Raw genomic sequence first — 26,177 nt, forward strand, 5'->3', positions numbered from 1 at the left:
TAGTTTCGCGATCGCCGCTGCTCGATCGATGGAAGAATTCTCGATTAAATTCTCTACGATTCCTTCGATCTCTTTCGTTCGGATCGATGTTCGCCAACGTTCCGTGTTCGTGTAATATTTTCGAAACGCGAAACGCAAGAAGAAACTGATTTTTCGTTTCCGTTCGCGATCGAAGGATCGCGCGAGCGAGGTTTCGGTTCGTCGAACCGATGGAAAAATAATCGACGATTCGCGGCACAACGGAAGAGAGTGGCCACGATTGCTCGACGATCGGCAACTCGCGAGCAAAGGTTAAAGTCGATCGAAACACGTTCCCGGGAAACACCGAAGCGGAGAGACGGGAATCAAGATCCCAGCTCGGGGTGGAATCAACAATCCGATTTCGGTTCGCGGGACGGAAGTAATTCTTTCTTTTCGCTTGGCTCGCGATCCGGCAATATCGACGACCGTGGAAATAAAATGAAAAATCCCCGGATAATCGCGCAACGAGGGCCGGATTCGAGGAAACGGCGAGCGATATTACGCGAAAATTCATTACGCTCGTCGAAACGAGAAATTAGAATCGTTTCGGTCGATACAAACGGGTACCTTTTAATGCTCGCGGCGGATCCGTTGGTAGCGCGCTCGCTCGTTTATTCTCGACTCGCGAGTTCGAAATTAATCTTTGCGATACGGATGCTCGTTACCGGCCACGTCGGTTCGCTCGATTCGTCGTTGCGTGGATTTTCTCGCGCGGCGTGCAATCGCTAACGAACAAAAGACGAAACCTTTACACCGGATGTTACACTTTTCGAACATTTCGCGACACTTTCGTCCCTGAACAAAACTACGGTAGGACGCGTTCAATCTGCCTAATTCACGGTGCACACGCGAACGTGCGCGCGAGCGCAAACACGCGTACACTTCCCTCTCTTTGTCTCCCTGTCTAATCGATATTCAAATTGGAAAAAAAGTTGGCGATACAATTCCCCGGCGTAGGAAGCGCAACGAACCTCGTTAAAGTTCCCGGGGAACGAGCGGACGTAAAAGGAGATCCTCCTCGGAGGATCATCGGCGATATCTCCTTGTTAAAACGTGTCCATGTCGAGGAGTAACGAGCCGGCTCGATAGCGAATCTCGGCATCATTCGTCGCTCCATTTACCTTCTAGACGCATGAAACGACGATATCCCGATCGCGGTAACGGCGCATAAAGTAACGACCGTTTATGGCCCGAAAATGTCTACGCCCAGGGTGGACCGTTTAAACGAGACCGCCGTAACATCACCGTTGTTTATGGACGCGCGAAAAAACCGTTCGAAACGAATGCGTCGCCGAACGAAGGGACGAACGCGCAGAGATGAACGAAAATTCTCCGAATTTTCCCGGGAAATCGTTCCGCTTCCACGAATGTTTCGCGATCTTGAAATTTCCAAATTGCGAAAAATCGTCCCGGTAAAAATGTTCCGCGTTAATTCGCGCGGTTTCGTTACGAATCGTTCCCGTTTGTAGGCTCTTATTTAAACGGTGCCACCCTGTGTGGATGAGCGCGGTTTATCGCGTCTTTGGTATTTATTTACGCGAGATACGTTCCCCGGAAGGATAAATGCGCCGTGGCGGCCAACCCAGTTTGCTCGCGCGCAGCGCACGTTAAGGAACAAAAGGCGGCGGATAAATCCTTTCCCAGGATCGAGGCCTCGTTACCGGTACCCGTATCGATACGCGCTCTTAGAAAGCATCGTATCCGCGTGTAAACGGTGCGTCCATAATGGTAAACGATTCGAGAGTTGCGCAACTCCTCGCGGGAAATTGGTAAACCCCGTACGATTTAAAGCTCGCATCCCGCGGTCGTAAGTTTCGACTTTGAGGAGTCGCGTAACCGCGAGTCGGGGCAAACTCCTGCGAAAACGAGCTTCGTGCACCGGCCAATTAAAGTACTCTCGTTTTTGAATCTTCGGGAACGAGTCCGCGTCGGTGTTGAGAGTTTCGCCTTCGAGTCCGCCGCGAACTCGCGCAAACCGTCGCGAGTCGATCGAGCGGTGGAAAATCCCGAGGCGAATCGCTCCGCGAGACCCTGCACCGACTTGGAAATGTTCTTTTTACGGCTAGCCGTCGCGATATTTCATTTCCTCGAGATAATACGGTCCTCTGGCGTATTTCAAGCATCCGGGACCGATCCTCGATATCCAGGAGGCTTTGGTCGCGAGGCCAGTCCCGAGTACTTTGTTTCTTTTTGCGAGAACGCCTGTCGTCGAGGGGTTCGGCGAGAGTCGGACCGAGCGTTCGAGCACTTTGGATTTAATGTCTTCATAATTGCACGGTCCCGACTGGTCGAGTCATTCCGCCGTACTTGGGAGGGCTTTCTTGCAACGCGCCGACCCACTCGCGCAGACGTACGTGCAAATTATTTTGTAGCGCTCTCGGGTGGCTTTCGGTCATTCTGTACCGATTCGCTCGTTGTATCCTTCGGAGCGATCGTCCGGGATGTTCTTCTCCGGTGTTCTTACCTAGACGCGGAAATTGCGTTCGATCGAGGAGAAACAAACGGAAATCGGTTCAATTTTTTCTAAGCTTTGGGATTCTTCGCGCCGGTCTTGGAAAAACGTCCACGCGAACGAAAACGAAAGGTTCGACGAACCGATTTTACGAATTGTACGAACGTAAATTCGGAAGCTCGGTCCTTTGCTTCCTCCGTGCTCTGGAACGTTTTCGCGGCGAAAGTTCGTTCTCGAGAACGATGGCGCGAAACGGTCGACGCGTCGAGGTGACACCGAATCGTCGAATCGTCGGTAATCCCTTGGCTCCGCGATCTTATTGCGCTTACGCGTCCGGGCATAAATTGGCCGTAAGTGCCGCGATCGGCCGTTGGATACTTAGGAAGTAATGCGGTCTCGCCCGGAGCATTCGGATCGGCGCTCGACGCTCCAAGACCGCTGAAACTGGTTCGAAACCAGTCCGAGGCGTCGAGAGCTGTCCCGGCGATTCCAACCTCGCGATACGTCATTCACGCCGCGAAAAAATCGACTACGAACGAACGAACGAACGAACGAACGAACGAACGAACGAACGAACGAACGAACGAACGAACGAAGGTCTCGCTACGCTATGAAAACTAATTGGATCCGCGTCGTCGTCGTCGTCGTCGTCGTCGTCGTCGTCGTCGTCGTCGTCGTCGTTGATATTATTTTTACAATTATCGGGTTACGCGCGTTGCAGGTACAAGGCGCGCGTGTCACGGTCAACGGTGACCGTTGTTCGTTAATATTGCTCGCGGTGGAAAATGTTAATAATTCGCGTTTCAATGACGCTCGTACCGTTCATTGTAGCGGAACGAACGGTTGCGAGTTTACCGTGCCATTTGCAACGACCTGTTATTTATTGCGAGTTCGACCGGTATTCAACGGGCAGCAACGTTTCGACACTCGTTGACCGACGGACGAGATTCGAACCGGGGACTCCATCCCGGCTATTTAAACTTGGACGTTGCGCGGCCGAATGCGATTCAACGACACCCCGGAACTCTAAATCGAGAAGGATTCTCACGGCCCGTAATTCCGCGGTTCGTAACGGTTGTTACTGCGATTTAACTATCATTTATGTGGAATTAAACGTAAGCCAGTTCGGTGGCGGTAGAGGCTCAATGGAACCAAGAGATACCAGACACGGTAGCGCGCTAATTCTCGATTAAGTCCGATTTATAGTTTAACGGGGAGAGGTAATTTTGAGAAAGGGTAAGCGTCGGGAAGGATACGACCAACGGAACGGGCCCACGATACTCGCGTCGCGAATAAAAATTTTCCACCGAACGAGATCGCAAACGAACTTCCTCCCGGAAGAACTTTCGTACAGGTTCCGAAGATGAAACATCGCCACGCGCGAACATTTTCCTCCAAGGAGATAAGGAGATACTGCGGACGTAACGTTCCACGAAGAAGGATATTACAAATTGTCTCGGGGTGTACGAGAGTAAAGTGAAATCTATCTCTTCTTCGTCAGATTCCGCGAGTCGGTATTAATGTCCATTAAGCTACCGCTGCGCGGGACGAACGATGCTTCCCCTTCCGGTGAAATATGCACTCTAAAGCGTAACTAAAACAGCTTTCGAACACGGACCTTTTTATTACCTTTCCTGCCAGAGGTTACGTTTTTTTTCCAAGAAGATTGATACGCGATCGCGTCGGTTTCTCGAGCGATCTCGACGAAAACGCGAATTCTTTTTGCGCGTTCGTCGCGATTAATTTTACTCTCGAGAGAATCCAAGTATTTTTTAAAGGGACACCTGCGCGCTTTTTGCTTCTTTGGCTGAAAAAAAATTGGCGTTCGTGCAACACGAACGTCAAGGGGATGACTTTACCGAGTAGTCGGCGCGATGACGACGCGACGGAGGTAATCGGCTGTGCGTTCAAAGTGAGACGAACCTTTCGCGTTGCGCGAAATGCATTTTTCTTTCGCGAAAATTGCATCGAGCTAAGATCGTCCACGTTCCGAGCGAACCGTGAATCCTCGATGACTTTAACGCGAGAGAAACGGTTCTTTAAAGCACGCGACCGCGCCTTTCCCTCGTTTTTATCGCGGAGGCAACCATAACAGTGGACAAAGTTTCGCGAGCCTCGGGCATCGATGTCGGAAGCAGTGGTTCGAGTCAAAGGGAAGCTCGGACCTCCTTCAGTGTCGAGAAAGAACCGTAGTTCGTGTATATTCGCGTTGAAACTGCTCAGGAAACGAAACTTTGCGAAATTTACTTTTTTTATCACTTCAAACGAAAACTACCGGCCACGTTCAACGGTCGTTTACACTTTTCGTTACCTTTCGCGAGTATCTTCTCCTTGTTTCTGTTCGTCTCTCGATTTTTCGGTTCTCCGACTATGAACAGTGGTACGTGAACGTTTGCCACGTTTTGTGAATAAAATTTCGTCTCGAGAGTTCCGGTGAAACGAACAGGTAGAATCCGCGGGATAAAATAGCGGTCGCGAGAATAGCAATTTCGCGGTTCAAATCGAATGGAAAATGAATTTCGCGTCGAAACGATGTTTGCCGGTGTCGCGAAGCTGCGTCGTCTCCCGTTGAACGGAATTTGCGAAAGTTCCGAGAACGATCCGGAGTGCGCATCTGGTGCAGCGATTACAGGTAATTTCAAAAGCGATAGCTCGTGTCGGTCGAGCGGGTCGTTTCGCTATCGCGCTGCGAACGTTCTGGCCTCCTTTATCCTCGGCTTTACCCGCCGCGTTTCCGACTCTCTTTGTATACGTAGGTGTACGTTAACTGGAAAGGGGGAATTAATTAATCGGACAATAGCGAGAGGGGGATTGAGGAGGACCGCTCCTGATAAACGGTCGACACGGAAGAGCATGATCGATAAGAGACACCGTGGTAACCCCCACGTCAACGGTGTTACGCGTTTCTCGAAGCCCGAGGAATCCACGAGACCGATGGGAAACGTTTTTCGTCTCGTCGATTTCGTCAAGTATCGCGAACACGCGTTAACGGTGTCGCGTACACCAAAAAAATGGAGAGACGAATAAACGTAGCGAGTGTACTCGATTTTCTCGCCCGAGTTTCGAGAAAAGTCATCCATTCGCCCCTGAAAAAATCCAAGGCCCGATGGGCAGCGTTATCGATTCTTTCGAACGACACATTTTTCTTCGGAACTGGACGAAGATCGATCGAAACGAGACTAAATTCCATACGCGTCCACACCGTGGATAAACGGTCGAGTTGGTCGGTTACTCACTATGAGAAGAACGCATCTATTTTCAGAAGTTACACCGCCGCATCCGAGCCAGCTACCGACCACAGCCAGGACACCTGCGACGATCAAAGCGTAGGCTAGGGTCGGATACGTGTTGGTCGTCATCAGGGACACGTAGCTGTGCTTCGAAATCACCGTCCAGATACCGATTCCGCCCACAACCAGTCCAGACAGCTGAAACAAAAATAAACGCGTCGACTTTCAGGCTCTGTTTACTGTTAACCCTTAATTGGCCGCTGCTCGTCCGCGTCGATAAGGACAAGATCGATCCGAACCTGTTTTTCCTCCTCGACGTTAGCGAGATAATTTTTTCTTTTTTTTTTTTCGTTATTCCGTTAAACGGGAATATATTTTTACGCGAGATACTCCTCGAGCGACGTTTCCAGTGCTCGAATCTACGCGTAACTCTACGGTAGTGATTTTACTTACGTACGTACATCGGATCGGTAGGAAGTGAGAAATCCGACGATGAAATCTAATCCGTTCGTTGGAACTCGGAGCGTATACTCTGTTCGCAAGGTCGGTACATTTGAATCTAGAATCGTCCAGGATCACCGAACGAAAAAGATCTTCGGGCTCGATCGAGCGGACGATCGCTTCGTAGGAAAATATTCTTCCACCGGGTGGCACGATCGAGCAGGTGTCCTTCGGATTTGGAAAAAGTACGTTCGATCGGCCTCGAGCGTATCGCGTTTACGTTACCGCATCTCGACACGATTGTAGAAATGAAACGCTAAGAGCGCCGACGACGTTTCGCTCGTCGTCGTACGCGCGAACGCACTTGCGCTCGAAACGCAAACTCTCGTTACGTAATCCACGGTGTATCGAGTGTAGACCGCGGGACGGGGAGTTCCATTAATCCCGGCGCGTCCGATCCGTACTATTCATCGGCGCAAGAAGACCGACGATATCGTTCCGTTCCAATTAATTCATCCGGATTCGGAACACGTGTCCCCTTCAGTAACCTCCGCGTACAGCGTCGCACGGTACACGCGCGGACGGAATAACGACGCGCGGTAATCTCCACGGTGCGGCGTCTTCGATACGATCGTTTCGGACAGAACGTTTTATTCAACGCGATATCGAAGCTCGAATCCCGCTGAATTCCACCGCGGCGAACCAGCCGGAGATATCGTTGCCGCCCACGGACAGCTGCCGCGCAACGAGCAACCAACGTCGTTGATAACTGCGCGCGTCAAACGTCCTTCGGTAACGTTTCGCTCCACCATTTATCTACTCGTTTTTTTTTCTCTTTTTTTTCGTCCTCCCGGTACCCCTCGATTTTTTCCATCGTTGGTCCTCCCCCCGACATCGATGGCATCGAACGTTCCCCGTGGGAGCACCGGCGGAAGTCACCGCCGGTAATACACGAGCAACGCCGACGTAAATGTCGCTCGAGCCGCGGTATTTACGGTATCGTGGAATGCGCGCTACGTGGGCAGCGCGAAACGCGCACAATGGACAAGTTTCGCGCTACGACGCGCGCTACCGAGAAACGATATTCTTCTATGGATCGCGAGCGTTAACAAAAATGGCCGCAAACTCGAAGGGTAGTTTCGCGTACAAATGTTCCCGACGCGTTGTCGAGTGCACCAGCGTTGGTTAACTCGCGGCGAAGTCTCTCGTGTCGGCGAACGAGTGGGCCAACTTTTTCCACGGTTTTAATTTTTACCTACTCGAGGATTTGAAACTTTTGCGCGGTTTGTAAATAAAGTTCGACCTCCCCTCCACCTCGACGATATCGATATTTCGTTAAGGTTGCCTTCGTGGAAAAATTCGTAGCGACCAAGTAACGCGAATTTCACCTGACCCGAAAATGTTTACTTTGCGCGCGCGGACCAGTCGAAAACGGAAGTTTGCGTTACAATTTTGATCGAGGGTCGGTATTTACGCGATCTCGTTCGTTACGCTTTTGTTCCGAATACGAAAATAAAAATGGTTCGCTACGATGTACCCGGCGGAACCACTTACCGCCTATTTTTGGATCTTGGTGCAGTTTCGCGTTCTAGGAGCAACGGCCATGGTTTCTCGTCTCGCGGCGATACGCGTCCATTTCGATCGAGCACCGCTTTGCCCTCTGTTCTCCGATAGCGACGTTTCGTTTCGAACGTTTCCCTGTACGCGAGTACACACCGAATTTCGGATAGCGGTGAACGCGTTGAGTTTCGGGTGAACGAATCTCTCGACCGGATGACTCGACTGGAACCTGATGGTTATCCGACGTCCATAAATTTCTAGATCCTAATCCCTGTCTATCAAATCCTGCGGCTCTTTCTCCGGGCACGTGTAATCGCATCGTAGGGGATCATCGTTCCGTCGTACGACAGCCTTCTGTTATTCTCGATCCGTTGTTACCCCGAGTCGCTAAAGGGCTCTTCCATCGAACGAGTTACCGCAAAGTCCAACTTCAACTTCGCCCGGTACCTAGGGATCTTTCTCTCTCTCTCTCGGTCGAATAGTTTGTTCGAACATCGAAAAGTTCGCGTCGCTGTCCCGCTGGAAGTCTACTCGTGAACCGTGTTGCGTTTAGAAACTATCGTCGAATGGTATTGTATCGTCGATGAACCAAACTACCGTTCGTTTTCACGGTCCTAGCGCGACTACGCGTTACGAAAATGGTGAAACAGTTTTATCTCGAAGCGCGGCGCGGTGAATTTCTACCGCGACGCGGACCGGACGAAGATTTACATCCCCGGGTGATCGATATTCGTTTATCGGGGTCGTTGATCGAGGGCACTGCGACCGTTTCAGCGATTCTTTCGGTGCCGGTACAACGAAACCGCACCCACGCATTAGACCGTATATCTCCGCGGAAGAATCCGGGGCCAGGAATGTTTCGAGTCCAAGTCGATACGAGCCGTATTTATTTCTCCGCGGTGTGTTCGAACCGAAGTGGCTCGTGCACGACTCCACACGAAGGAGAAGCCCAACTCCCTGCGGGAAGGCTGCACAGAGTCGCCGCAGGATGAGCCCGGCAATTTATTATTTTATCATTGTCCCGAAGGCAACCACGTATCGCGGCTACGACGTCATAAATCCTCCGGGTCGTGTCGATGCTCTTCGAGTCGATGCGCGCATGTATCGGATCATTTCGTAGGTAATATCGTTTCTATCTCGGTTGCGCAACGACCGTATCTAGTTTACAGTGAAATTGATTACGGATTAAAATCCGTGGCGTTTTCATTCAACGTTCGAGGCGTCGGCCCGTTATCGTAAGAAATTATTAAAAGGAGACCGGCGCGGGGTAGCGAACAAGGGGGATGGGGTCGATAACGATTTACGTTGCGCCGAAACGAATCGCTCCCGATTTCTCTTTTATAGCTCGATCGTTTTCCAACGGAACAGTGGAGGCGTGAAACGACGTTCCACCGGCGAGAGAAGGTAATCGTTTCGAGGGAACGTGGACGAAAGTATACGTGAAATTGCCCTACGCGAATTTCCAATCCTTTCCCCGACTCGTTTCTTCGCATAGGTGAACAAAGCGATTCACGGCCAGCATTCGCCGAAGAGTATTTATAACACGGTCGAAGATTATTTGCGCGCGTGCACGGCTCGAGATTGTTTACAACCCCGCGGGTAAGGTATCGCTCAAATAAACCGTCGTTGATTCACGGATTCCCGTGCGGTTGAACTTGCCCCGGTATCGTGTCTCCGTGCGATAAATTTGTATCCGGATAACGCTTCGATCGACGAACAACTCGTCGTCAGTTGCATCTTTAACGAAAAATCGAATCGTCTCGTTGGAGTAAAATTTTCCGTGCCCTTCTCCGGGCCTCTTCGACCTCGCTCGAAAATAAAAAGAGGACCGCCGCGATCAACGTCTATTTTATCTGTCTCTACTCAATTAGAAGCAACTCTTTTTCGAGTCTCGTCGAGCCTCAGGTATCCACGCGACGTATAGTATTCGTCCCGAGCAAACCGAAAGCCTCGTTTGGACAGGTTTTCCGGAATTCTAGGAGGGACCGGGCAGCCGAGATCCCTCGCAAACGCCCACGCGGCTCTCCGTTTCGTCTCGTTTCTCGCGAGATGCCCCGGCCGTATCTTCCTCCCGGATTATGAATTCGAAGAGCAAATAAAGAGTCGAACGAACCGTCTAACGGTGCTCCATGGTCGTTCCTTTGTCGCGTTTTACGCGCCAGCTGACAACCGATGGAGCAGAAAATTCATTTCGTTCTCGCGACGACTCGACGGGAACGGGGAAATCTAAATCGTATTCCCAAGGAATCGTCCCGATATTCCGGGACCCGGAACGACGAGCTTTTCGTTCACCGATGCGCGACAAAAATTCCATCGCGAGCCACGCGTCAACGAGTAATGGAATCATCCTCCTCCCTTTCGATCCTCCTCATCCTTCTCCTCCTCCCACGTTTCCCGATCCGTTCTTTAACAAATTTTTAAGCCGGTTCGAGCTGCCCCTTTGAAGCTGCCTGACGCGTTCTATAGTAATCTCTTGGTCCGACGGGCATAAAATATTGCACCGCTAATTCCATAAATCGTGGCATACCCTCTCTTGAATTTTTGCCAAGATTTATGGGAACGGTAACGAGGCTCGAGTCGTAACTCGCGAGATACGATTATGACCGGCAAGGGCCACGATGCAACCGCGAGCGGTGTTTCCACTTTTCCGAGGAAAATAAAATATCTCGCGAGAGGAACGCCTCTCTCTCTCTCTCTCTCTCTCTCTCTCTCTCTTTCTCTCGATCTCTCGATCTCTCGATTTTCAGGGATCCTCGATAAAACGTGTCGCCGTACGCGAAAACGGTCTACGCCTTTGTCGTTTACGTATCTCGGCTTCGAAAGGCACGTTTCGCGAACGCACGGCTACGCGGTTTTCTCCTTTTCCGTTCAAGCCGCGGAAACCTCGCGCGTGGATGGATTTTGTACGTCGTTACGCGACCTACTTGTGGAAACGAGAAAGGGAAACGTGGAAATGCTAACGAAACGATGCACGGTGATTGTTTACAGAATCGATCGATATCGATCGAAGAATTCCGAGGAACGATGAACGCGCACCGGTTGCGTTTCTTTTTACCGCGTTTGCGCAACTGCGTTGCCCTCGGGGGCCCAACTTTTCCTGAATCGCGACAACTTGGATCGAATTTAACATCACGGTTACGTAACGAGCGCTTTTCGCGTTGGATCGCGTACCGGCACCAACTATGCCGGGGATGCGTCTAATTTTAAACTCTGTTTGCAAGCTCGCCGCTGTATCCGCGAGTTACGCGTAAATAAGAATTCGCGGACGTGCACACGGTCAACGTACATACGTATACGTACAGATTAGCCCGGAACGGTGCCACGAACCGACTCGGACGCTTTAGTTTCGAGATATAAGCGCGTGAAATTTAAGAGTTCGATTTCTGAGATGCGTCGTTTAAATCGCGAGCGATACATTCATCGGGGGCCCTTGTACGTGCTCGTAGAGAACGAACGTACACACGTGCTGTGTTTGGGAATCTGTTTCTGTGTCTCACCGATCCAAGAAATCGTTTTACAATTTATTCGTTCCATCGATCTGGGAATAGTTTTCCAAACCGTGTCGTTGGACAGAACTTGGAACGGTTCGCAACGACAATTCCGTGTGGACTTTACATTTTTTCACTTGGCCGGTAATTTTGAAACACCCTGTACACGCTTCTCTATTAGTAACAGAAATGTATCGGATGTCGGTCAACCTGTGGGTAGAGAGGCACGGATTTCAAATGTTCGAGCTCTTGTCTTGGCACTAGGAGAGCTTCTTTACAAATACATACACCCGACGTTTTCCAACGAAATGCATTTGGGTGGCTCGCTCTCGAAGCAGCCTTCTCGTTTTACATAAAATTTCGCTTGTTATTTTCGGTATTGCTTCTTACTATCTCGGGCCATTAATTTCAAAAGGTTTTCCCGAAAAGTAACATCGAATCCACCTTTTGGAAGAATTTCGTGGATTTCGACAAGCTTCGAACGTCGATCCGTAACCGATCGAAGTACAGTGCCCCGTGCGTCAACTTTTGTCTACCTTACAAATAATTCCATTATACATACAGGTGTCAGCGCAATTTCATTTGATGTACACCGTTCGCGTGAAAAGTAGACGAGGTACGCTAGACCCCGACAGAGCGTTGAATCGTTTCATTCCGGATAAGTCTAATTGTCGAAATTTATGCACGTACGTATTTAATGACCAGCGTTTGGAAAAATGACTCAATGGGTCGAGCAGAGCTCACCGTTGCAACTTTTGATCGGACTCGTGAAGGGTTAACGACGAGTGCGATAGAAATGTCGAGGACACGTTGGGAAAAAGCGCGACAAAAGAGCACAGGAGTCGCAGCGTCCGATGTTCAATGATTTCTCGATCTCCCTCGCGGGATATTTTCCGTTGCAGCTGCAGCTGCCGCAACCGACACGAGATATCATCGGTAGACCAGCGTGTTTGTTCCACTCTCTTGGCATAATACTTGTGTACTATATATAACGGCGCGCTTGCATGATTTACAGCGGGCGTTTTAAGGCCACCGGCGCCGCCGCGTAATAGTATCAATGATAAACATTTTCGACGAGCTGCGTGCTCGTGTACGCGGTACCGAGACTTAACCGCGAACGCGGCTCGGCTTAGACGCGACGGCTAATTTAATGGAATCATTTGCGGCGAGAGAGCTTTACGATAATCGGTTGCCCTGGGAAACGTTTCTCTCCGCGCAATGAAACGCGTGTTGCGCGATGCGTGCCGCCCGTGATCGACTCCGTCCCGCGTGAAAATCAAATCGCTTCGCGAACTAGAAATCGTGAAAAACCTCGATCCGTCTGACCGGCTTGCGATCGATACGAGAAATCTTGAAATTTCTAAAAGAGAGTTCGGGAAATTTTCGTCCCCGGGTGAAAGAGGCTCGCGCGGCATCGTAATTTCGGATTCGAATTGGAAGCTTTCGAGAGAGGAAGACGTCTTCGAAGCCGACAAAGCGTTCCACCGATTGGATACTCGCGAATCTTGAAACTCAACCGCGCTCTCGAATCCATCGAATTCGTTTCCCCGTGGCGGTGGAATTTTCCAAATTCCTCTGTTACGCGCGAGAAGAGACCAGAGAACGGGAGCCATTTGGATATTAAGTTCGGGGACGGGAGGTCCGTCGGCAACCTGGACAACTCAATTAGCGCGAGTGGTTTCGTCGAACGTGCCGTGTGGCCGATTCTTTTCCGGGTCGTAGTCCGATCTTCCGGAGGATCGATAGGAATTTCGGTGGAGGAACGGCGCGGTAAGTGGACGGTTCCAGGACGCGCGATATTCCGTACGTGCTTATCGGGTACGTGGATCCATCGATCGCGAGTCGGTAGCCAACCGATCGAGAGCTACGTGCATTCGCGTTCCGCACGGCGGATCTTACAGCGAGGCGGCACACCGACGGCATTAATCGGTAGGAGATGAAACGCGCGTTAGGCGAGAAAGGCACCTTGTATTCGAACGTTTCGAATCGAAGGTGGGCATCCATTAGCATAAGAACCGAGAAAGATTTCTTCTCGTAGATAGCCGGCTCTCTTATTTACAACGCGTCAAGGGTAATCGTTCTACTCGCCGAGTTCGCTCCGCGGAACGATTCAGCGAAGATGCTCCTCTCCGGAGCTACGTCGTTGGTAACTCGAAACGTTTGTGTTGTTTCGGCAGCGGTCGCTGGAAACGGATCGTAGACGGTCACCGGTCGAGTAGTTCCGGATTCAAGGGCGGGGACAAATTTTAACCGAGCAAAGAATCGAACAAAGTTACTTCGATCGTATGCTTCGAACAAAGGTTTCGAGTCTAACCGTAACTTTACTCCACGACTTCGAGTAACTTTCGAGAGTCGGTCGATTCGAGCTTTCGATCGCTGCAAAAATTAAAATTATCTTACTCCGTAAAGGTGAAGTTCGAGTAACTTTTCTGGATACTTTGTTTAGATAATTTTTTAACCAGTTGAACGTTTCTCGAAGGGGAAACGAACGACGAAATTGAAAAGAACGTTAGACGCGAAACGGAGTAGCGATTATCTCGGGCGATCGGTCGTTTCGGAGTTTACGCGAGACGCAGCATAGAGCAGCACGTTAAACTGTTACGAGACGATAAAGCCATTGAATAGCGTTCGAGAGGAATGATAAAGGCGGGCGCGTTGGTTTTCATTGCCGCGAACTAGATTCCATCATGGGACGTCGGTTCTCGTCCGCGCGTAAAGATTATTATTCCGCGATTGCGAGCGTGAAACTGGCCCCGGCGCGTCGTCCGCTCCCGGAATATTGTACCGAGATCCAATCTCGAACCGGCACGTAAATCCCGCGCAGCGAACCTGGAGAGAGTCGTTCCGTTCCACGGACGAAATTAGAATAATTACTTATTACATCCTGTCCCGAGAACGTTAAGAAAATCCAGGACGCTGGCTCGTCCTAGGGCTCGCGGACGAGTCTTCTGGAAAGATCGACGCAACAACTTCTAACGTTCCGCCGTCTTTTTCTTCACCGTCACCGGTCGTTTCCACGGTCGTACCAACGACTCCGCTCGAACGTCTGGTTTCTCCGGGCGAGAATTCGTTTTTTTTATTTCCCTTGGTCGGCGCGCTCCTCCCGGCGCGACGAACTCTGACGGCGGCGACCGGTAAATTGCGTTTGACACGCGACGCGTGAACGCGGACTCGCTTCGCTGCTGCGAATTAGCACGGATTTCCGCGAGCTCGCGCGCGTACGCGGAACACCTGGCCCGAGTCGACGCGTCTAACCGAGATCGCTACACGCCTCGAGCGACGCGTTTAAAAGAAAATTTCCAAAGCCAATTAACAACGAAGCGTCGTGTTTCGATCAACGGGGCGTTCCTACTTTAAAAAAAATCGATTTTTCATCGGTTCTCGTTTCCTTTATCGGACCCGATAAATTTTTAGTTACTCGTATCGTGTGCAAAGTTACCCGCAAACTTTTGTATCTGGAACTTTGGTGGTTTCTTTGAAGAAAAATTTGAAACATTCGTTTCGAACGTTCGCGATGGAAATCGAAAGCAAACGATTGATCTTTCGAAGGAGCTCGATCGTCGTAGGTCGGTAGATACACGGGTGATAATTAAACGCGGCGCGACCAGGCGAGTGTTCATTCGACGCACGATCGGAGCATCGCGTGAAAGGGATTTCAGTGAAACGGAGGGACGGTACGCGCTCGTATCCCATTGGCTCCGAGACTAGGATGTTTCACGATCGACAAACGCGTCAAGTGCGATCTGTCGCCGGACGATGCACCGGTATGCACTCGCCTACTCGCCTACGTGCGCGTTCCTGCACTCGCGCGTACGCGCGCTGGCCGCGCGGAAATGCAAGTGGCACTGGGAATGCGCTAGGTGTCCCGTGGCACGTTCGGTGGCAACGAGGATCGTTGTAACGGCCGCTAGGATCGTTCGCTGGGAAACGCGCCGGATGACGATCGTTTCGATCGTTTAAAGAGTCGTTTCGATTATGGATTGTCGACGATGTAATTGCCAGCGATTCTTCCCACCGCGAAGCGACCTGGGAAAATCTAACGATCGAAATGCACGCTAATCGAACGTCCACGTTCAAAATAAAAACTGAACGGAATTCACCGTTGTTCGCGGAAGTGAACGCGTCGAGATGCACGGAGAACGTTTAATTTTTCATCGTAAAAGTACAAAGTGTTTCCCCGGTCGGGAAACCGAGACATTCGTCGATTCGACACGGACCGTTTCGCGGGAAAATCTCATCGAATTGGTTTCTGGTTCGTCGGTTATTTTTGCGACGGATCACGGCCCGTTTCGCCGTTTCGTTCTCGAACGAGGAGAAATTACGCGACGTTAATAGCTGGCTACTTAACCCGGAGTGGCACGGTTCAAAACTTCCGACGACGGGCTTAAACAGGTCGCACGGAACGCAGGAATTATAACTATAATGACCCCCGGTAATACGATTGGACCACGCGGTGAGATAATCGTATTTTATTACGTGAACCACCCTGCGCTCCGCTGTTCACGAAGGAAGTGCCTTGATATTCGTTATTAGCGATCGTTAAAATTAATCCGGCTTAAGGGACTCGCTAAGAGGATCGGCACACCGACAATTTTCTTCGACAAAGTGTTACCGTCACCGTGTTATTTATCGCACGACGAGCAAAGTTTTCCCGCGAAAAGGGAACGGATGAACTCGAAACGTTGATTTACCAATCGACCCGACATACCAAACGGTAACGATCGAGTGTATAACGAAATACGAAACAGTTCACGTTGTTCGGTAAATATTTTATTCGCGCGTAACGTTCGTTCGAACGCAATTACGGCGATAATTATGCCGCTCGGAAGCGACAAAGAGTGCGCTGTTTGAAACGGTTGACTCTTTCTTTTCAGCCCAACCACGCGCGGTAAAAAAAAAGGAAAAAGTTCGTCGCGTACCCCGTACGAGTACCCTTAACGAATAAACTTTGCTCGAGTCTTTTTTTCGCAGAGGTATTCACACGTGCGCGTGCGTGCGTACGCCTCGCGCGAACAATAGAAAACGAAACGGAAAAGCACCTTTATCGTGTTTCACGGCGAAGTTTAAATCGTGTATCGTTTCGCGCGTGGATCTCCATAGGAAGAAAAAGTTCGGATCGGAAATTCGGGAAATCGACACTGTTAATAACGTGTAACGCGACGTTTCCGAATAACAGCCCGGCGTACAATGAAAATCGCTCGAGTTCTCGAATAACCGTGCGCGAACACACCGAGGCCATTATTAATCGGTAATTAGTAGCTCGTCCCAACGATCCTGCCCACTGTACAATTAAGCCTTTCTGGCCACTGGACGATCACTCGCGGAAAGTTCCACGCGTCACGGGCCGGCGTGCATCGTCGAAATTGATGCACTCGTTCTCCTCCTGCACTCGTTCTCCTCCTGCACTTGCTCTCCTCCTGCATCGCCGCGTTTTGCATACTACGAGAGACGAGGGCTCGGTCCGATCGTCGAGACGTTTCTTCGAAAGTCGCGAACGAATCTCCAACGAAATAACGATCGACGGTTAGGAGGATCGCGAAAGCACGCTGAATTGCCGGGAGCATCGAGTATCCGTTGAACCGTCTCGAGATTCGCTCGCGTTCTCGTCGAGGGTAATTAAATCATCGACCGAACGGTTAATCGATCGATACGATGAATCGAGACACGGAGAAAGGAGTCGAGGTCGCTTTTTACGATCTGTAATTGCCCGGTTGTTAATAAATCGGACCCGCGTAATAACCTGCTGCCGTGGAGCACCTCCACTTACTAATTACTTAATTTCCCCGTGTCTCTCCAACCTGTACTCGTTGATCCAACGATGAAACGCTTTAACCAGATGTCGGTTTCGATCTCGTTACGAGCGCTTTCGAACCTGTATTTTCACCGTTTGCTCTCCCCGGTTGGAAATATTTTTACGCACCTTTTCTCCGTTGGCGAAAGAAGGATCGATATTACCAACAACGTGCATAAATTTGCAAGTTCACGGAACGTGGAACGCTACGATTCGTTCGGTGACCCAGAGAATTCGTCTAACGCGCAACGTTCGATCGAACGATCGTTTCTATCTTCGTTGTTCGTTCCGATCGATCGTGATCCACGATCTTTCGATCGAAAGTCGAGCGTTCGTGGTTCGTTTCTCGCGTGTACGCGCGCTCATCCGGCATTCGCGGGACATCGCGCGCGAACACACCTACGACGGTGAACTATGGCCCGAATTGGGAATATTTAGCGAGGAAAAAAAGGCTCCGAGCCAAGGAATCTCGTAATTACGTGCTCGCGGCGGGACAGCTCGATGCCTCGAGGGAGCATCATCGGATCCTCCGACTTCGAGCTGGCCAGGGTGACTGCACTCGCGAACGCAATCAATGGTAGTAAACGCACGCGTTCAGCGACCGGCATTGTTGCTCGGCCATTGTTCCCGAGGCAGGTTATCGTTGCATTATCCCCGCATTATCGAGCCTTATTACGCGGCGAGTTTAAAGTCTGCCATTCGGAGCGGCTTGGGTCCACCGTTACCGATGATCGCGCGACGATTTCGCAATCTCGTCGAGTGTCCGGACGCGGAACGTGGGGCTCGCTCGCGCGAACAGGAAACGACGAGTTTCGAGCTCCACGAGAATCGCGTTACTTTTTCGAGAAACGAGCTACCTTTCGTGAACCGAGAACCGGTCCAGGAAACGCTCCGCGCATCGATATCCCGGGACCGAACGTCCGAGCGACGCATCGTCGCTTTCGAGCGCGGGCCACGTTTCCATATCCGTTTGAATTCTCGTTAAAATTCTCCGTTTGCTTCTCGTCTATCGGCGAACAGTTGAGAAACGGTAGACGTCGAACGGAGCTGCCGAAACGATGAAAAATGAACGTTCGCGGAACGACGCGGGCAATAACAGGATACAAGGCTCGAGCGAGTCCCTCGGTTAGTTTTAATCTCGCGGAGGTTCTCGCTAGGAGCCGCTTCTCAACGAGGCGACGACGTTTTATGCATTAAATTGCGATGCACCGCGACGAGGCGAGGCGAGGCGAAGCGAAGCGAGGCGAGGCGAGGCGAGGCGAGGCGAGGGCTACCGATCGATTTGTACCGTCCTGTTCGTTTTGCGATTACCTTCGTTCTCCGCTTCCCCTTTCGAGTCTGGTCCGCCTCGGCTAGTCTCGGGCTCGGCTCGGCTCGGTTCACGGTGCGTCCTTTTATTCAACGCGGCCGTAACGCGGCTGCACCTTACGCCGCGAACGAACTTCATTAGCATTTTATGGGATGTATCATCGCGCAGGGTCAGGATGTTCGGTCGGCCGCTTACAACGCCGAGGGCCGCGAGGCGAAAAGCGAAAACTTGTTTTCGCGGCTGAAAGGTCTCCACGGGGCTGCGCGAAAATTGCGTCATTAATTTTTGCGACACTCGCCCACCCACTCTTTCTCTCGGCCCTGTGAATACTCGTTGCTCGACTATCCCGTTGACACATTACGTAGCTCTCCTCCGGCGTGGGAGCTTCCGAGAACCCTCGGTTGTTCTCCGTTGCGAGGTATTCGATCGTTCCGCGCAAAGTATCGGCTTTTCCGCGATAACGAGCAACGGAGAATATTTCGATCTCCCGCTACGACGGACACTGGATCTTCGCAAGGATCGCTCGAGTTTTCGTTATCGAGTTTCCCAGCGATCTCGCGAGACTCGGACACTAAAAATTCTCTCAAGCTGGAGACTTCGCCCTGAGTTGAACCGAGTACGCAGCGTTTCGATAGGAACGATGAATCTTTGAACGGGTTCTCGTTTACGAACCATCGAGACGTCCTTCGCGAGCTCGAAAAGATTCCTTGCGAATCAAAGAGCCAACGGAGAACATCCTTTCGTAGCTGAGAGATCGTAGCGAGGGCAATTAAAAAGAAAGTTTCGCGAGCTCGGAAACGTCGTTACGGAGAACATTGGTCGTAGTAAATGCTGCCCCAGCCGAGCGGGAAAGGTAAACGGTTTATCTTGGCGCTGACGACGCACCTCCTCATCGACTCCGCGGACTCGAGCCGAGAACGTAACCGAATGGTACTTACGAACAACACCACGTTGTAAATGTGAAGAACGTATTTGAGGAAGTTCACGGAGCAGCAACCGTCGTCCCTGGTCCTCAACCTCGTGGACGTACCGGGCAGCCTCTCGGAGTTTTTAGCCATGATCGGTCGATTCGTTTCTTCGCGTGTCTCCGTCTCCGTCTCGTTCGTGGTCGTGGTCGTCGTCGTAGTCGTGGTCGTCGTCACCTCGTCACCGACTCTGAAAGCACACGAAATTCGACCGCGTTAGAGAGCTTCTCCGCGAAACGGTCGTTACGTTGAACGACACGGAAAGGATCGAATCGCTCGCTGGAATTCGATCTCCTCGGCTGCCAACGAAATTGCGTTCCGCGTCCCGCAATCCCGAGCGATTTCACGCGTTTGATATTCCTCGGAAGTGTCTTACGCTCGAAACGCGAGTAAATCTATCTTCGTGCATCGTTTCGGGTGCTTGGCGCACGGCCAACGGACACCACGCGCCGTCGCTGCACTTTCGGTGAAAAGCCCGCTCTTCCACAGGTAAGAAAATCGGATCGATTTCTCGTTACGTTCGACCGAGATATCGTTGAAAAGGCTCGATACGCTTTCCAAGTCCTTTAAAATCGGAGAGGGAGAAAAAGACACCGCGACCGAAAGCTGCAATTATCGGATCGATTTCTCGTTACATTCGACTGGGATATTTCTGAAAAAGCTCGTCACGCTTTTCGAATCCTTCGAAACAAAGAAACGTCCATCGAAGCTAAGAAACGGAAGAAACGTCGAATTAAGAACTCGCGAGGAAATCGCGTTAAACACGTAACGGTGGAAACCTCGAGCAACGGGACGATAAAGCAACAGCGAGGTTACGGCGAACCGAATCGAATGAAATCGGGAACCAGGAAAGAAACGACGATCGAGGAACCGGAAGTAACTTGGTCGCGGTTCAAAGGATAAGCGAGGCGCGTTGGCACGGGCCCCATCGCTAACGTCGTTTCGACTTGCCAAGGAATTCCGAGGTTCGTCGGCTCGAATACGTTCCTGTGTCCGATCGACCGCTCCTTCCTTCTTCCCTCGTTCCTTTACCTTGCCTCTCTCCGTTTATACCAGACCACGGGAGTGAACCCCCGTGCACTACCCCCGATTGCGTGCAGAGACGCGCTGCGAAACCACCGAGTCTTATCTTCCCTTGTGTGCCCGCTTCTTTGTAATTTTCATCCCCATCGACGCGAAAACCCTTAGACAAAAATACACGCGAGAATAATTCCTTTACCGTCGGATCGATCTGGCCTCCGTATCTTCCGCGAAACTACTTATCCGCCCTCCCTTCCGTTTCCAAAATCTTTGAAAGACTCTTCGCGGGGTACCTTGGCAAAGTAGCGTATCGACGTTCGATCGGTGTATATTTTTCGATCTCCGTGTCGTCGATATCGATTCGATCGATTCGTATCTCCACCAACGAACAACCGTGCGTAATTCCCCGAGTTAAGAAGTCCGTCTCGAGTATTCAATTTCGCTCAATAACGTGCGTTTACAGCGAGAATAGCTCTCGGAATTAATAGACCTTTTTCCTCCCCATTGATACGATCTCGCAATATCTCGGCGAAACGATGAATAGGTTATCGAGATCACTCGGGGCGAGCTCGAGTTCCCAATTTCGCGCGTTCGTTACACCAAACGGTGAAAATTTCGCGCAGAAACGGGAACACAATTCGTTTACCCGGGATAACGACGGGCCGTGAATTAATTAGGAACCGTGGAAGGGCAAGATACAGGGCGGGGGAAGGAGCGGTCCCTTATTTACGGCCGTTAATTGTGTTTCCGCAATTAGAGCGCGCGCGATCGAGAATCCGCAAACTCGCCGAATAAAGGCGTAATTGAGCGGGCCAACGCGTTCTTCGTTGCGGGCCGGATTTTGGTCAACCGCGGGGTGAATTCAAAAGGATAAAATGCCGGGCTAATGAGAACGAAGAAAAGGAGACGGACGGACGGACAGCGAGCAGCAGAAGAAGGCGGAGGTCGAACGCGGAGAAAGACGAAGGTGATTGCAGCGGTGCTCGAGAAACCTGAGCAGAGAAGATGAAAGAAGAGAAACCGCGAAATTAAATGGGTGTGACCCGTCTCTTTCGTGTGGGCGAAGTAGTTTCGACCGCGAGGGGAGCATAAAGGAAAGTTCCCGCCCGGATGTACCGGTCTCGTACGTTATTTTTTTTTTTTCTTTTTTTCTTTTTTCGGCAAACTGCGAGCCCGAAACGTTTAATAAACGGTAGGCTGGATAACGTTCCGCGGTTATTGGCCCCCTGGTCGGTTGTTGCTTTATCTTTTCTGCACACGGGCTGAATGCTTTTTCGACGCAACGTTCGGGCGAAAATCACTCTGTCTTCCTTTTAACGCGTCGGCTTACACGGAGAGGTCAAGACCCGAACGAGGACGCTTTCCGAATGGAAACCAGATTCAAAATATGGGACCGACGAGTGGAAACGAAACCTAGAACGTTACCCGTTAACGATCACCCGTCCCTTTGGATACCATTATTTATTCGTTTGTTTAATCACGGGGAGTGTGCAGCGCGAGCTCCAGACGCACAGTGATCGCTATGAAATGTTCGATTTCCGTATCGAGTCGAGTTTAAAGAGTGCGAAGTTTCCAGCTTCGCGATCGGTTCGTTCAGAGACGATTCGGTTCAACATTTCGAAATCCTCGAGTAAGAAGCGTTACAAAAGTTTCTTACGGAGATTCGTTTCGGGTCGGTTTGGTTTACGAAACGATTCAAGAGTTCGTGGTTTAGCTAACACGCGGCAAACGGGACACGTGTCCGAGTAAACTCGATAAAGTGAAATCCGTGTCCTTCGATTGTTTACGCAGCCTACTTTCGAAATTTCGCGTTCGAACTAAAGAGATCGGCCGAGTAGACTCAACCGAACGTTTTTACTACGACATTCGAAACGTAAACTCGCGTTTGTTCTCGATTCGCGACGTTCTTATCCGTAAACGGTCCAGAGAATTTCCGGGGATTTCGTAGCCTGGAAATTTCGCGTCGCGACGAGAACGCTTTAGCGAGAAAAGAGAACCCGGTGGCAAAGTTCCCCGCGAGGACGTTCGTTACCCCGATGCACCGGCCGGAGAACGCAGATACGGATCGCGGAACACCGCGGTAAACAACACGGTTCCGCTCTACGAAAAACTCGAATGGATCAAGGGACGACGAGAAAATCTCGAGAGTGGAAAACTTACCGCTTCCGCTGAACGTTGGCCAGCAGCGATCGCGGTAATCCTTCAACGAACACCGAGCGCTGAAACGTATTGTTCGCGAGTAACACGCGCGGCACCGCGCGGTGTTCCGAACCTGTTGACCGTTTCAATTAACCACGCGGGAAAAGATTGCGAGGGATACCCGTCGAAATAGCTTTCTCGAGGCGACTACACGTGTACACGTGTACGCGTGTCCCTCCGCGATAACGGACGTAGAAATAATCAACGGCCGGTGACAGGAAAAAAAATTCAACCGCCACGCGCCACTCGCCCAATACGGTTCTCCCGGCGACCCACGTGCCACGGAACTCGAGGTAACATCGAACGCCCACGCGTACGCGAGCCCACGTCCGCGATGACGCATCGATATGCATCTCGAATCTGTTTTTACAGACTGCCTAGAAGAAATATACCGAGGCGTATCGATGGGGCACCGTTTTCCACCCAAGCGGACGTACGCGTCTACGATCCATCTCTCCGCTCGATTTACAATCCGCTCGGTTAAATCGGTTCCGATTTTTTCGTTCTCGCGGTAGAGAATCGTCGTCGCGCATAGACACCGTGCATCGCGATACGCGGTCTCGTTTCGCTCGATCTCTACCGATCCACGTTCCTTGGGATCGGTCGCGAAATAAAAACGACGTTTAACCGTGGGTGGAAAATTTGAAAAAGAGCGATCGGGGAATCGAAAATTCGTTCATCTTCTATTTTGTTTTTTCGGAAGCGCTGCCTATAGATCTCGACGAGTCGCGTTAATCGTAAACCTGACACGCGCACGTAAGCCCTCCCATCGAAAACCATGTCTCATAATATATCAGCGACGACATCGGGGGCTGTCGTTCGATCCCTTCCCATCAATTTGCCGCGGTGCCATGTTCCCAGCATAGACATATCCTCATTTATCCCAATGTCCTACACGTCGACGACCAATTTGCTAATCGAGCCAATCATCCAATCGCATTAACCTTGCCGGCCACTCAGAGACCCCGGTCTCCTTTTTATTGGACGGTTCCTGCGACAGGTTTCGGATCCGCGAAACATCCAAGGTGCGAAACGACTCGCCGACCGAGTCACGCGCCATCGTCGTGGATCGGTTCGCGAAACGACGATCCACGAATTTTCCGCGATTCGCGACAAGCAAAGTTTTACGTGGAAAGAAACTGGAATTTAGATTTTGAAACCACGACGAATCACTTACTTCGACGTACGCTCGATTTAAAAGCGTAAACCGAACGTTCTTGCCTATCTTTCGGTGAAAATCCAATCGAGGTGAAACAGTGGGCGCAGAAGAAGGGCAGAGAGAAGCGATTTCACGCGACCGTTTAATCGACGAACGAAAATTCCTTCGTTCGGAATTCGCGAGAGAATAATCGTTCACTCTCCTCGGTTCAATTAGGCAAAGAAGGTTACGCGCGTATGATTTCCACCTTGCACGCGCATCGAGCGAAACCGATCGATCGGAGACGAAAAATCCAGATCGACGCGGTATCGATTTTATCGCCGCTTTCCATTTACCGCCCCGATAGTTTTACCGCAGGTTGCAACGTGCACCATCTGGAGCCAGCGTGCAGCGCTGCAGACGGAAAACTGCAACGCGGGAACCGGCCGACGAACGAGTACGTCGGCCCACGCCATCCGCCTCTGCGTGCAATTGCACCGCGCTGCACCGTGGAAAATTGGATAATGCAGCTGCGAGGGAATAAGCGGAATCCATCAGCCGCTATCGCGGAGCCTGGCGGTCTCTCTTTCTCTCGATTCTCAGCCTCTGTTCGAATTTTCAGCGATTTTTCTATAGGCCCGTCGACCGTAACTCGACGAATTTTCGCGAATCTGTTTTTCCACGGTTTTTGCCACGTGGAAAGCAAATATATATATATGTATACGTATATATATATTCCTCGACGGAGAATAAAGAACGTTCGTTTACTTCCATTACGACGTGTCTGTGGATACACGATGCTCGATGGTAACGGTGGATCTAAATTTATCGTGGCTCGAAGCTAATTACTTCGAGGGTTTCTTTCCTTCTTCGAAATCTTTCACGAAAGCCGAAAATATATTTATCTCCCGTCGATTCATCGTCGAGCTACGAACGAGCACAACGGAGACTGGAAAATCGCGAACGTGGTACGCGATAATATTAAAAAAAGTATATTAAGAAGAGTTAAGATACGTATCATTGAAGAAGAATTCTTTGTAAGAGTCACAGATTCGATTCTAAACGTCGAAACAGAAATCGTCTCGATCGATTCACGGTTAACGGAAGGCTGAAGTGCATCCAACAGCACCGATGCAGTAAATTACGCGCTCGAAGGTTCTGAAACGCAAGGTTACATCGAGGCGCGTACACACGTAGCTCGTTTCGATAAAATTCCGCGGTAACTCGCAGGGTTGGGTCACAAGGGATGAAAACAGCATTTTTCGCAGCGCGTAAAAATGTTTTTTTTACGAGCACGCGTTGCTCTTTCCCGCGTTGGTCAAGAATCGCGTGAAAGTGGCGCGAGGAAGTCTTGTTTAGCGCCCGCTTCCTGTAGCGCTAAGCAAGCAGCCGTGCAAGGGGGACGTAATTAACGTTTATAAACCGGCGTGCCCCGGAATAAAGTGCTCTGGCCGAATGTACGCGCCACGTCCATAGGTATACGGACGTTACGATCCGTTATTTATCCGGTTACTACGCCGTGCACTGTTCACCACCTGGAAATAACACTAGCTCGTTTTTAGCGGTCGTAAAGGACACTCGTTTTGTCTTTACGTCACTCTCGGATCCAAAATACGAGGGCCATGGGCCAAGGGTTGTTACGTGCACGCTTCCGGCTCGTAAAAACTCCTCGCGGATCGCCACCTTCGTCGATCTTTTCGTCCGAGGCTGGTCTTGGTCGATCTTCGCGTTGTAAAATTCGATTATTCGCGGGGTAAAGGAATTCGTGCACGATCGAACCGTCGTCGTCCTAACAATGTTACGCGACGCGAAACGTTTCGTTTCGCTCTTTGGGTTATCGGTTAACGCTTCGTAGACCAGAGTCCGCTGACGAAGATTGCGTTACTTATACATACATCGTATCAAGATATCGGTGAAACGAAAACGCGTTATCTTATCGCTGGAAACGAAACACGAAATCTGTGTACAATTTAAAACGCGTGCGAGTTTCGTTCAGCCTCGCCGAGTATCGTACGTTTCGTTAACGTTTACGATCAAGGTCGCTGCCCGGCCGTCTTCGGATCACCGAGATCCCTCGGAGAGAAAATTGTGCCTCGTAAAGTTTCAAATATTGTACAATTACTCACGTAGGTATCGATAGGTAACGTCGTCGAGATTCTCGTCGAATACACGTAACGGTATTTCTAATAGGTATGCGCGCGTATCGTCGAGAAGATAACGTTTTCTTGAGGTTACGTTATTGGTTTAAATTAGCGTTGTTGTTTACATACGTACACACGCGATATCGTGCAAACTTCTACCGTATTCGCAGCTGATAACGACGCGAGAGCGCCGCGCGCGTTTTCTCGACGTTTCGTCAAAGTTTCCAAAGTTACCGAAAAAGTTCCATACCCGGCCAATAGAATACGTATCGATACTTTCCTCGTGTTTCGTCGTTTGCGCGAAATCAGTGACGATCGCGACGAGGAGGGAGAGAGCGGTGCGCGTCGAGCACCGTGGATTTTCACGTGCACCGATAATCGTTCGGAACGTTTCGCGAAATAAACGCACGACGGCCACGCAA

At 50.7% G+C, this 26,177-nt stretch overlaps 1 protein-coding gene across 3 annotated transcripts in view; it reads right to left on the reverse strand.

Annotated features, from left to right (window-relative positions):
- Window positions 1-26,177, reverse strand: part of LOC143150959 (CD151 antigen) — a 70,606-nt gene that overhangs the window by 4,726 nt on the left and 39,703 nt on the right. For all 3 annotated transcript variants that reach the window (XM_076319596.1, XM_076319594.1, XM_076319595.1), the window contains 2 exons: window positions 19,231-19,447; window positions 5,710-5,901 (listed from right to left, as the gene is read on the reverse strand). In XM_076319596.1, the coding sequence (XP_076175711.1) occupies window positions 5,710-5,901; window positions 19,231-19,350 (312 nt within the window). In that variant the 5' untranslated portion in view covers window positions 19,351-19,447. The remainder of the gene's footprint in view (window positions 1-5,709; window positions 5,902-19,230; window positions 19,448-26,177) is intronic.

Source organism: Ptiloglossa arizonensis, chromosome 9 (assembly GCF_051014685.1).
Source record: "Ptiloglossa arizonensis isolate GNS036 chromosome 9, iyPtiAriz1_principal, whole genome shotgun sequence".
Classification (NCBI taxonomy): domain Eukaryota; kingdom Metazoa; phylum Arthropoda; class Insecta; order Hymenoptera; family Colletidae; genus Ptiloglossa; species Ptiloglossa arizonensis.